Below are 12,819 nucleotides of genomic sequence, written 5' to 3'. Positions count from 1 at the left end.
AGCGAATGGAAGAGTGTGAACTTAGCACACAATAGGGGAGAGCTTTTTATTAATTTAGACACCCAAATATGGCATGAAAGTTTCTAAGCTTACATGCTCGCTGCTGCAACCCTAGCTTTGCTACGTGATTATAGCACCGTGTAAATTTAGGTTCATGATGTCACATTTTTGAAGCCACAAGGGACCTTTCAAATTGGCCAACGGGATGAGCTATGCAGGAGCCATGGAGAGTTGTGCAGCAGTTCCTTCATCAAAAGCATTAACTTCCCGTTGAGCTAGATTGTATCTTTTATAAAGATAAGAACATCCGTACTATGGAGATGAGATGACTTCAAACAATATTTTGCAGTGTGTCCAATTCATGACATTAAATGAGAGAGAGCACTGAGAAAAATGACAGCCGCCAGCATGGCTCCTCCAATACTCATTTTTTCCATTGAGCACAGATCAGTAAAATATTTTAGTCATGCATTTCCATTTATAAATAAAACAGCTATAGATAAGATGAAATACAAGGTCAATCTTTCCATTTAAAAAAGAGCAACATTTCCAATGCTTAAATTATAACAGGAGGGGCAGAAATCACAACATGAGTCAACTTGACAGGGAAGCATTAGGGAGTTTTAAACAGTTTTGAAAATGAACTTAAATTGGATTGGATCCAGAGTGTCTGTTTCATGAACAGAGGGACTCCTTCAATATGTATAAGCTCCTGCTGGACAATGGCGAGGGGTAGACAATTAGCTGTTCCTAATCAGCCTTCACATTACCTCCTACACTGATCTGGAGAGTCTTGCAACCCCCTGGAGCCACTTTTGGGGATCCACACTGACCTGCTGGAGAAGCTCATTCCCCATCTTCCTTCAGTGGGAGCATCTCATAAATAAAGTTCCACTATAGAAACTCTGTATCTAAGCAATGGCATAGCGTGAGGGAGTCTACAGGGTGGTTGCCCTGGTGCAAAATTGTTAGGGGCAAAAAAAATTAACACCCGCTGCTGCCTCAATACAGCTGTGTGTTCCTGTTTCTGGGCTCCGTTGAAAACAATTTCTCCATGCAAACCAGGATGTGACCTCTCCAAACAACGGATCAACTATCTCTGCAGCTGTGATCTCCTGGGTCACGCAGGTGCAGTTAGGCAGCTGAATGCACATACGTACTCCATCTCTCATGTCCTGTTCCAAGCACTATACCACACTGGAACCACCATTTTGTTTTTGGATGTTGTTGTTTTTTTAAAAAAGTCACATGCCTTGACTGCTGCTCTTTCTCAGTTTCATACCCTAGAAAAAGTTTGGATTTGCTGAGGCAGGACATGGGAATTAAACACTGCTGTTGCTGTGACAGAAGAAGTCATCCAATTTTTCACCCTATGGATTTCAGTATCAAACTGGATTTATGGGCTAGGATCCAAAGAACTATGAAACTAGTATGATGAGTCCAAATTGACTTTAAATTTGCTTTTCTCAAAACCTTAACCCCCTCCCCCTGCCACACGGCAAATGGACTTCTGAAACTGACGTGAGTTTCAAAAACAGACAATAATGTGACATATGGGGAGGCACAAAAAAGGAAAACATTTTACTGGGCCTTTGTATGAACCTAAGTAGTTCTTTGGATACCGTCCACAACATTCCAAAACTATATATAGCTTTTGTAACATCTGCCTTTTGAGTCACACCTACCTGGATTAGTTGCGGCTATGCAGTGCATGCTCCATTTTCTAATGTGCTCCTAATTATTATGCTTTTTAAAAAGAGTTTCTTAGCTCATTGCACGGAGAGTGACAACTGCTAACAACACTCCAGTCTGTAGTCTGTGCAGAAGCAGGGGTGGGGAACTGCAGGTGCTGTTGGACTGCAACTCTCCTCAGCCCTAGCCAGCATGGCTGATGGTCAGGGGTGATGGAAGTTGTAATCCAACAGGATCTGGCTGTAATCTTACAGGTTCTCCATCCTAAAGCTCAACGGCTGAAAGAAAGCCCAGAAGGAAAAGAGAATATGTCAGACATGCATTGCAAATCCTTCTAGCTACAGCACTTTTCAGAAGAATTTTAAGTGCCTGCTTAAGATGGCCTTTGGCGGAGAGTCTTCGAATTAGATGAAATCTTATTATTTTGCTGATACTGGTCTTTGTCCCCCATGACATGCTTGCAGAGAAGCTGGTAAAATGTGGTCTGGATGAGGTAACCGTTAGGATTGAGGGGTCTTAGTAGACCACAAGCTTAACATGAGTCAATAGTGTGATGCAGCAGCAAAAAAAAGCTAATGCTATTCTAGGAGGCATCAACAAAAGTCTAGTGTCCTGATCAAGGGAAGCAGCAGTACTGCTCTATTCTGCCTTGGTCAGACCACACCTGGAATACCGTGTCCTATTTGGGTGCCACAATTTAAGGATTTTGCCAAGCTGGAGCAAGTGCAGAGGAGGATAACCAAGAGTCTGGAAACCAAGTTTTATGAGGAATGGTTGAGGGAGTTGGATATTTTTAGCCTGGAAAAGAGGAGACCAAGATATGATAGCCATCTTCAAACATCTCAAGGGCTGTCACATGGAGCAAGCTTGTTTTCTCCTGCTCCGGAGGATAGGATTCGATCCAATGGCTTCAAGTTACAAGAAAGGAGATTTCGACAGGAAGAACTTTCTGACAGTTAGAGCTATTCAACAGTGAAATGGGCTCCCGCGGGAGATTATGGAGTCTTCCTCCTTGGAGGTTTTTAAGCAAAGGTTGGATGGCCATTTGTCATGGATGCTTTAGTTCAGATTCCTGCTTTGCAGACAATTGGATTAGACAACTCTCTGGGTCTCTTCAACTTTACATTCTAGGATTTGTGATCCACTGAGTCTTTGGGGTGGGACAGGCCACACATCTAAATAGCATAAATAGTGCTAGTGACACCATTTACTCTTTTGTGCAACCTCTACTTATTCCATACTGAGATATATATATATATATATATATATATATATATATATATATATATATATATATATATATTTGTAATAGGAGGGGCATTTTCCACTTCACTTAATATGCTAAGTACACAGTTTTCTCTCTTTTCCCATCACACTTAAACTAAAGCTGTATTTCTATAGCTTTCACAGTGCAAGAGTTCTTATGTATTTGTGTGAGAACGCAGTCTGTTATACAAGTAAAACTGAATGTACATACCTTAACTCACAACTGCTTGGCATCCATAAAGTTTAAATGACCATGACTTTTGTCTGAGTGAGTTAGCTATACCCATAGATGTTCCACCCATAATTCTTTACTCCTCTACTTCCAACTTCAAACACCCATGCTCCCCATAAAAAAAAATCTCTCTGATCACCTTACACATAATCTCTGAACAACCTTGATCTTATTTCACATAAAGAACACGTTCTTACCTGTTTCTTCCTTGTCATCTGGTTTTTGTGTCCTCCAAACATGTTGAGGTTTTAACACACACGGATATCTGACCTGACTTGATGTGCTGGCAGATTTGCTCCATCAGCAAAAATAAATAAATAAAATAAAAAAATCCACCAGTGGAATTCCAAAGCTGTGAATATTCAAAACCATATTGCTAAACAAGTATTTTTGAACCAAAAACAAAATTCCAGGCATCGTAGAGACAAGACAGCACAGCATCTTGTGAAGAGACAGTCAAAAGATAACACTTTTCTGAAGAATCAGACAGACCATGGAACTTGAAGAAAGGGAAAACTCAGGTCAGCTCAAACTCTTTTTCCATCTAGTTTCCTAATTTGATTTAAGCAGGTGGTACCCTAACAAGCAATAATAGTCATTTGTGCTGCAACATATTTGCCTGCAATGCCATTCTAGTGTTGCTTCAACGTCTCAATTTTAAAAGGTGCATTTTTTATGGTTTAGTCTGATCCACTGCATTCAATGAACTGGGCAGTGCAATCCTATGGATATTTCTACAGAATTAAATCCCGCTGTGCCCAGTGGAGTTTACCTCCAGGTAAGTGTGCAGAAGAATGCCACCTTAACCCTAACTTACTCACATGAGGAAAGGATAAATGTATTGGGGGAATTTAGTGAAAAAACCAAGGGCCCACCCACACTTTCGTTTGACCCGTGTCATCAACATATTCTGTGTCAATCTCTTATGCCAGGTCTGAGAGCTTTCCCCCTCACACTTCTTGCTCCAGTTAAAACCTGATGTTTACCACTGAATTGGGTTTGACGAGATCCCCGCGTCCTAAACTGCTGTGAAAATACGATTCCTCATACTTTCCCTGGAACTGTGTTTGGAGGCCATTTGATCTCACCTCCTTTATTTGCTGCCTACCCCTCAAGGATCATTTCCAGTTTCTGGGCATTGCACTTCCAGTTCTCAGAACGGCTGACCTGACCCGCATTCTTGCAGGTTCCATCTTTTTTTTCTAAATCCCCTCTAGTTTAGTGCTCACATGAAATTATTGATCGTATGATATATGCACAAAATATTTGCTCCATTTATTGCTTTAGGCCATAATTCAGGCCTTCATTTTCCCCCATTCCATATTAGGAAATCTAAAAATGGGCTATAGCTTTCCCCACCTTTGACAGAAATGGGTATATTATGGGCAAATAGGTCCAGGATTGTTTTTGGTTTGGCTTCATTCAGCTTGGGACTGGGCATCTTTAAAATGTATTCTTTAAAACATAACCACATATAGCTTTTAATTTTGCGGGAAGTACTTAATCAAATTTGCAAGCATATTAGACCCACCTGAAGGGGGTGAATCCTGCCAAAATTCAGGAGGGCGGCTGTAATGATTTTCCTGCATGGGCAGCCTGTACTGTTTTGGACTGGGGGAAAAATGAACCCCACTTGAAATTGATGGGACTTAAGTTACAGCACAATCCTAACTGTATCTAGTGAGAAATAAGTTCTATTGCATGCAAGGGAACTTACTCTCAGGCAGGAGTGTTAACTTGCATGGGGTGGGGGGAAGCGCCACCCTGCATAATTGCTCACACGATGTGGGGCATGGACACCATTTGAATGACAATGCTCATCAACATGGGGGGGGGGGCAAACATTTTATTAGTGGGGGCTGAAAAGACCTCAGCCCCTAGTAGTTGGCTCCTATGCTCTCAGGTAAGCGGTGCTGCCTTAGACAATGATTTAAATCACATTGGTTTCAGTGGCTCTGCTGTATTGTATGAGACTAAGGCTGCAAACTTCTTAGCTGGGAGTAAGCCCCATTGAATTCCACAGGACCTACTTCTGAACAGATATGAACAGGACTGAGTTCTAAGCCTGGATTCAAGTCATTCTTCTCCCCATGGCCCTCGACCGCACAAGGCATCTACAATTTGAAGTGCTCATGCATTAGACTCTCTCCTCTGTCCTCTGCAAAAGAAAAAAAAGTCAGACTAGCTTAACAAAAGCAAGAGACTTTCTAGAAAACGGTGTACAAGCATACACACGAAATGATGTGTAACACAGGAGAGAGACTTTCGACTGAGTCATAAAGGAGTCTCACCACAACAATTATTTATGTACTGTCTGATTTCACGGCCAGTAATGTGTCTGAGCATAATTTCAGGTATCTGACTCAGTAGGAGTTATGCAGGCGAAATCCATTCTCTTGTATATGTCACACATGAAGGAAAATAACAGGACTATTAAAGCAGCTGGAAAAACAGACGAATACAGAAAACATTTGCTCAATTAGGCTTCATAAGAATTACCCAATTTTATAGCTTATTAGAAAACATTATTTGGCATGGTCCCATTGCAGGTGAGAAAACAGGACCTTTAAACATGACTGTATCATTTAAGAAAATGTAATTAGAGGGACGGTATTTAAACAGAAATTCAACAGTGACATCATGTGGTGATACTTCAGTTGATTGCGACACAGGGAAGGTATCTTCCTCCTACTAACTGTAGCTTCCATGCTCTTCTAAAGGCAGTTAATAAGCATTGCAAAGTTCCTGCAGAACCCTTAATCAGGAGTAAGGCTCGCTGAACATACCAAGACTTCTGATTAAAGGCACATATGGCTAGGTTGCATTTTGCCTCAAAAATCGCACAGTGTGATTAGAAATAATTTATATAGACCACCTTTCATTGCAAAAGTAATGGTCTGTAGGAAGAATCCAAGTGCTTAGCTTAGACATTGCTTTATGCAAATCACATCATAGTTCGAGTACTCAGGGAAATAAGTGAGTCCTTATTGGTGAAATAAACTTCAATTGGCTAAGCTTTGAAGAGCTATAGGAGATGAATTAGAATTTTGTTCCATGATATTAAGGCTGTGTGCTTCTGTTTATAGTATGACATTTACCCAATCCATGTTTAGCTATTTTTGATCCTGAAGACAAAAAGGGTGGCAAATTAGCAAGCCGTACAAATTCAAACTTGAGCCTATTATTTCTGCTTGAGATTAAACTGCAGGCTTCATAAAAAAACACATTAAATTCAGCAAATAAACTTTCAACAGATTCGAGCACACAGGAATGTAAAACTACTTTATTGGTCACAGCATAGAACGTTTCAACTCAATAAATATTGATCCCCAACACAGACATCATTTATGACAAGGACAAAGTAGGTCCCTGAAGAGTGTTTTGGAATGGTGTGGAGAGGTGTTACTCCAAGATGCATCCTGTAAACTGGGGTCAATTGTTTTTCTTGGGCATTGCTGCATTGAAGAGCACATAAAGGAGATAGCCTGTTCCTGAAGAGAAGACACACAACATTAGGTCAGATCAAGCACAAATGCTTTAGATGATGGCAATTTATTAGCATAAGCTCTCTTTTTTAAAAAGTATTCATGCCACTCTTTTGCTCTAATCTTATTAGACTGACAGAAAATGACACAATATATGTTAAGTTTCTTCAGGCTAAAAGGAGCCCGTTTTCCCATTCCTTTTATATCGCCAGACCAATTAAGTACATAAAGGGAGGATTATGACATTTCTGAGCACAATTCAAAGTGTTGCTGATGACCTTTAAAGCCCTAAAAGACCTTGGCCCTGTATACCTGAAGGAGCGTCTTCAACCCCAGCATTCAGCCCGGACACTGAGATCCAGTACTGAGGGTTCCTTCACTTAGAGAAGTGAAGCTACAGAGAACCAGGCAGAGGGTCTTCTCTGTAGTAGCACCCATCCTGTAGAACACACTCCCATCAGATGTCAAAGAGATGAATACATAAACCTTCATAAGACATCTGAAGGCAGCCCTGTACAGGGAAGTTTCTTAAGGTTTAATGCTTTATTATGTTGTCATATAGGTTGGAAACCGCCCAAATGGCTTGGGCAACCCAGTCAGATGGATGAGGTACAAATAAATTATTATTATTAGGCAAAACTCTAAAAATGCCGTAAGTTTTATGATAAAAACTGCCATCTTAAACTCTTGAGCTTTCAGAAATTCTGGTAAATTAAGTGCTTCCAGCATGCTGTTTTCAATACAGGGATAGGGAACCTGCAGCTCTCCATATATCACTGTACTCTAGGCCCCATCAGTTCTGGCCAAGGTCAATGATTACTGAAGCTGTAGTCCAACAACATATGGAGGGGCACAGGTCCCCCATCATTTTCCTGGCAGCTGCATTTTAACCTGAGCTTCCATTCAGAAGTTTCTGCCTCATGTTTTGGGGCTTTAAAAAGGTTCCCAACAAATGATTGTAAAGACTGCATTCTCAAAGGTGTCAGAAACCCACTCAGCCAAATAGCTAAGTAAAGTAGGCATTATGGGAAAGTGGCATAGGAAAACCTGCAAGCTTGAATGTAAACGCTCATCCAAATTTGCCTACTGAACAGAGTGGGGATCTGGGTTCCTTTAAGACAGAGCTCTTATAGACTCAAGTGATGTTCACAACAGAAAGAGGAGAAAATAATGTGGAGAATATTCACAAACAGCAGCCTGGTATCTCTTGTGCTTTTATACTGGTTTTCCTAAGCATGTTTTTAATAACACGGTAACATACAGCACAGAATTTCCAAGTTCCCAAGTTCCTGTTTTAGATTTATGCAGAGGAGTGGTACTTTCTCTCTTAGAAATATGAACACATAACCAGAGACATCTATGACAGCTCTGCTGCTTCTCTGTTAAAGTCTTACCAAAAACGGAAAGGATCATGGTGGTTCGATACAGCATTGCATCCATTGTTCCACCTTTTAGGTACACTGGAATGCCATTATCTTCCTAATAACAACGACAAAGATGCAGAATTCATGAGTTAAGACTCTTCTCTTTTAGGATTTATTTTTTAAAATTGAAACCTATTCTGCTAGAGTTACAATGTTAGAAAGCTAACTCCGGCTCTGTTTACTCAAGTCCAGGCAAAAAGTACAAAAAGTTATTTCCTGCATAGTTGCCAGTTATTCAAGGCTGAATACTGTAATTTGGAACATCTACCTGATATTGAAAGTTCACCAATACTGAAACAGCCCTCTGTTGAAAGCATGCTACCATATACTGTAAAAAGAGACTCTGCTGCTCAGCTATATATGTCATATGAGCAGTACGGCTGGGCGATAACTGGTTTTCAGCATCACAGTATATAACCAGCTCAACATCACAATAAACCAATATATAATGATGTCTGAAATAAGGATAGAACCATGTGGAGCAAATGGGCTAAGGAACTGCTACCTAGACAGAGAAAGGTGGGGAGGAAGAAGCAGCCAAACCTTGTGTTGATTCCTGGATGGGGTGGAGTGGAGGTGGAAAGCAGAAGAGGGGAACCCCCACATCCGTATTCTCCTAAGGATAAGCCTTATACCCTAAATATTTCTGGGTATAAGAAATATTTCCTCAGGACAGGCAGGCTAAGATGAGCTGCAAGGAAGCAACCAGAGAGGAAAGGCAAGGAGTGGAAGAATAAATCAACCAGCTCTAACGAGCAGCCTATTTGCAGCCCATTCCTGTGCTTGTTTACACCAAGTTCAATAAAACTCAAGTCCCAAGTATGCATACACAGGACTTCAGCCTAAATTTAGAGTGTATTGGGACACCGTTCAACTGATTAGTTACAATATTCTTTTTATTGACCCTAGTCAAATATGATCAAACTTTCTAAAGAATGCCCTTATGTAAGTGGCAATACATTGAGTGCAGAACTGGTTAATCAACCAGCAACCGTGAAAGCAAGGAACTGTTCCCTCCTCAACCCTTATCAGAGCTTGTGTCACTCACGGATCTCTCATTCAGCCACTATGAGGGTATGCTCCAGTCAAACTGTCCCAACCCCATCTACTCTGTGGAAAATGTTTGGTGCTGGCTCCTGCTCAGTGGGGTTGGTTGTTTTGTGAGAATGTGAGTTTAGGTACACCTGCTGTGTTTCATAAATGCTATTAACTGTTGTAAGAACTCAAATCAGAAAACAGGCTATAAATCTACTGAATAAATTTTAGGAGCAGGTATCACCTGCATTCTCTCTATAAAGAATTTTTGTCCTCATCCTTTCCAGTTAAGCAACATGTCCTGGTTCTCTGGCCATTTGCTAAACTGCTGGCATCTCTAAATGGGAGCACAACAGTAAAGAGGAAACACAAAGCATGTGCATACATAATCATAAATTAGGGTCAGCAAATTAGCTAGAGTCAATAAGGATTGAGTCAGCAGCCTACATAGTGCAGGGAATGTGAGCACTGTAGCACAGGACAGCAGCGGTGCAGTGAACGTCAGCACTGTGGACGAAGGCATGTATGCACACTGCAATATACTGCCTTAAAGGGTCATGGAAGACATCATTTCATAGACAATGGTGACACTACTTACTTGTGGTTCTGATTTTCCAGTTAACACACAGATCAGCCAGCAAGATTAGAGACCAACTTTCTCCCTCTCAGTTAAATGACCACCTGTCACTGCCCAAGGCCACTTTTCAGGCAGTGCAAAGTCTGTGGGGCCACTGCCACCCTCAGGGAGCAAGTAAAGAAATCAGCCAGCAGATTCCACAATGGCCACAAGGAAAGGAAGAACCCGTTTTATCAAGGCATACCACTCTTTGCTTAATCCTTCTGCAAAAGTTTAGCCACATTTCACATGCCAAGGGAGATGACATTCAGTGTGAAATTTGCTGTTATTTTGCAAAGACTGAGAGAGGGACTAGACTCTGAAGTCTTCTAGATTAAATAATGAAGGAAAATACTTTTTTGTAATTAGCATGCTTTGCTAGGGTTTTACTGGTTAGGGGGTTGATCAAATAACTTATTCCTTTAAAATTCTTGATCAATTTTTGACTAGTCAAATGCCAACACAATGTACCCACCACTTTTGAAAAGATGTCCCATTTTGAACTACTCAACTTAGATGGGCTGATGCTTTAGTGGGCATGGCTTGGGATGCAGAGGGGAGGGGGCCAAGAAAAACTATTTTATGAAAAGTATTTGATTATTAACATTAAGGACAACACAGCTGAAATCACAACTTTGGGAAAACCAACAAACTGTCAAGTAAAAATATTACAGCACATTTTTTACTAGCAGAATAGTGTCTTCTTACATTAGGGATAGAAATCTGTAGCCATCCAAATTCCTGCCCACCCTGACCATCAGTCATGCCATCTGGAGGGCTGCAGGTTCCCCACCTCTACCCTGTACTGTTCAGCATGACAACCGAGAATGATCAAAGACTGTTAGTACAGCTGTCTATAGAACACACAAAAAGGTTTGAGTTCTAACTTATGATACCCAGCACCACATAGATTATTTATTAACTAGTCACAATTTGCTAGCCAGGTAGGACATTGCCTATATTTTTTAAGATACTCCCAGAAGCGAAAATTCGGATTTGTCTTCAACAGCTATTGCTGTATCTTTCACATGTAACTTAATTGCATTCGTAAGCATAAATTCATTCATACAAGCATGCTATTGGATTTCAGATAATTTAGCACTACAGAGAAAATAAGCAGCTATCACACAGCAATCAGACTGTGTGGTCTTAAAAGATCAAAAAAAGAAAGATGGCTTGGACGCTAAATGCCATTAGTGGTGCTACGTAAAGTATGTTCATCGTAAAAAAAAATCATATATATATATATTTATATATAGAGATAAAAACAATATTAAGAGGTTCCATTACAATGTCATTTGTTCTCAAAGTATACATGCAACCATACCTGGAAATGTTTCTGTAATTCCGGAACCTTGTTTGTAACCTGCCTGCGGGAGGCAGTGCTTATGGATTTCTGAGAAATTTGCCGAAGAGTCTGCAAAACACACAAAAAATATTTCTGTTTAAATTATTATTAGAAGTAGTGCTTCTTTTGTTAAGGGTACACTCATATGCACAATTACTTGGGAAGCAAGTAAACTAAACACGGTTTAGACCAAATGTAGTTAGTGACCGCACTAGTGTACACAGAATGATAATCACAGTTTTCTCTGAAACGAAAATGTTAGATATAGCTTAATGAGGCAAGCCTACTTCAGACTATGGCTAACAACCCTAGCTAGTTTTAATAAGCCATACTTAACACTATCATTTTTGTTCTGAACCTACCAAACTGTAGTTAGTTAAGAATGAAAAGAAGTGTTTGATCTTATATGTCAGTGCTGGGTGTGGGGAGTGTATTGTTCAAGGGCTTGCTTACATAAAGCTTAATCGTGTTTTGCTATTATGTGTAAAAACAGCTATTCTTGTATATATTTAACCTGTGCTGACCATTGCTGCCTCTTTCATTGCATGGCCATTAGGCCCCACTGTTTCACCCCACATTTCTACCAACTGAAAATACAGTAAATCTACATAAATCTGATGAAAGGCACACAAGCTTGTGTCACATGCCTCTTTAAGATACCAACAAAAAACCTGTTGCTTCTGCCAAAAGCTAACAGCTACTTTGTTGAATTCCTGCTTTTCCCAACCCAATGTCTGCTTCTTAATCTGCACCATGTAAAAAAGGAAGTTGGTGCACCAAGTGAACAGTACCCAAACCACCAAACTGGGAGATCATAGACCAACACCTATCTTTGAAAATCAAAGGACTTTGACATGGCAAACATTACTAACCAATGAAAATATAAAGTAAAATACATTGGCTTAGATCCCAATATGTGAACTTAAGACCCATGGAAATAAAATGCCTCATCTCCTCCTGGAAGCCACCTTAGCCCACCAACACCTTCCCAGATGCCCTCTCCTCCATGAATGTGTGACAGCCACCGTGGAGGAAATAACTGCCCCAAATTGGGCAGACTTCTGAAACCTGATATTGGCAAATTTCCCCTTCAACCCATCCTCCATGGCACCCTCCCCAGCCTTCTTAAAAGAGGTTTACCAGATCCCGCCCCCTGACCATTTACAAGGCCCAAACCAGCCACAATATGACCACCCCGACCCCCCCAAACCCCGATAACTTAACTTAAGTATGGTTCCTTTTTAAATAGGCGTAGTTTAGTTTTAAGCAGCCATTTCGACAAACAAAAATACTATTTACTATTTTATTATAGCTGTTTTTGTGGGAATTGCTGAGGGTGCGGGGTTCACCTTTGCTGCATATTTGCTACGCTGTGTTTTCATTTTTCGCTTTTAACACTGCGTGGAATTTGCAACCTTGAAAAAGGCAGTTCACAACCGCAGGAAATGCAATAACAGGGGCTCCCTTCACTCGTCTATCTCGCTGCTTCCGAGGCTACTTTCCCAACAGCAAAAGCCCCCCAAGTCACAGGCCAGACCCTCCTCCTCCTCCTCCGGCCATACCAAAAGGTTCCGAAGCATCTTGGCAGCTCTTCCTCTTCACCTTCCTCCTCGTCTACGCCGTCGCCTTCAACGCAGGAACAAGGGCACCGGAAACAGGAAGCGAGACGCCGCCTGACGTCACAATCCCCAGCCGACCATGGCGACCGGCGCGTGCATCCA

The 12,819-nt window shown here is 41.0% G+C and overlaps 1 protein-coding gene across 1 annotated transcript; it reads right to left on the bottom strand.

Annotated features, from left to right (window-relative positions):
- Positions 1-6,445: 6,445 nt before the first annotated feature.
- Positions 6,446-12,819, bottom strand: COX7A2 (cytochrome c oxidase subunit 7A2). The gene is made up of 4 exons (XM_081905308.1): positions 12,661-12,819; positions 11,078-11,167; positions 8,070-8,154; positions 6,446-6,681 (listed from the first exon to the last, which is right to left on the bottom strand). Exons 1-4 carry the CDS (start codon positions 12,676-12,678, stop codon positions 6,623-6,625), a joined length of 252 nt encoding a protein of 83 aa, XP_081761434.1. The 5' UTR covers positions 12,679-12,819; the 3' UTR covers positions 6,446-6,622.

This window comes from Podarcis melisellensis (genome assembly GCF_964234715.1).
Source record: "Podarcis melisellensis genome assembly, chromosome: 3".
Taxonomy (NCBI): Eukaryota; Metazoa; Chordata; class Lepidosauria; order Squamata; family Lacertidae; genus Podarcis; species Podarcis melisellensis.
The sequence above is the reverse complement of the archived record's forward strand: the minus strand, read 5'-3'. Positions and strand labels throughout refer to the sequence as shown.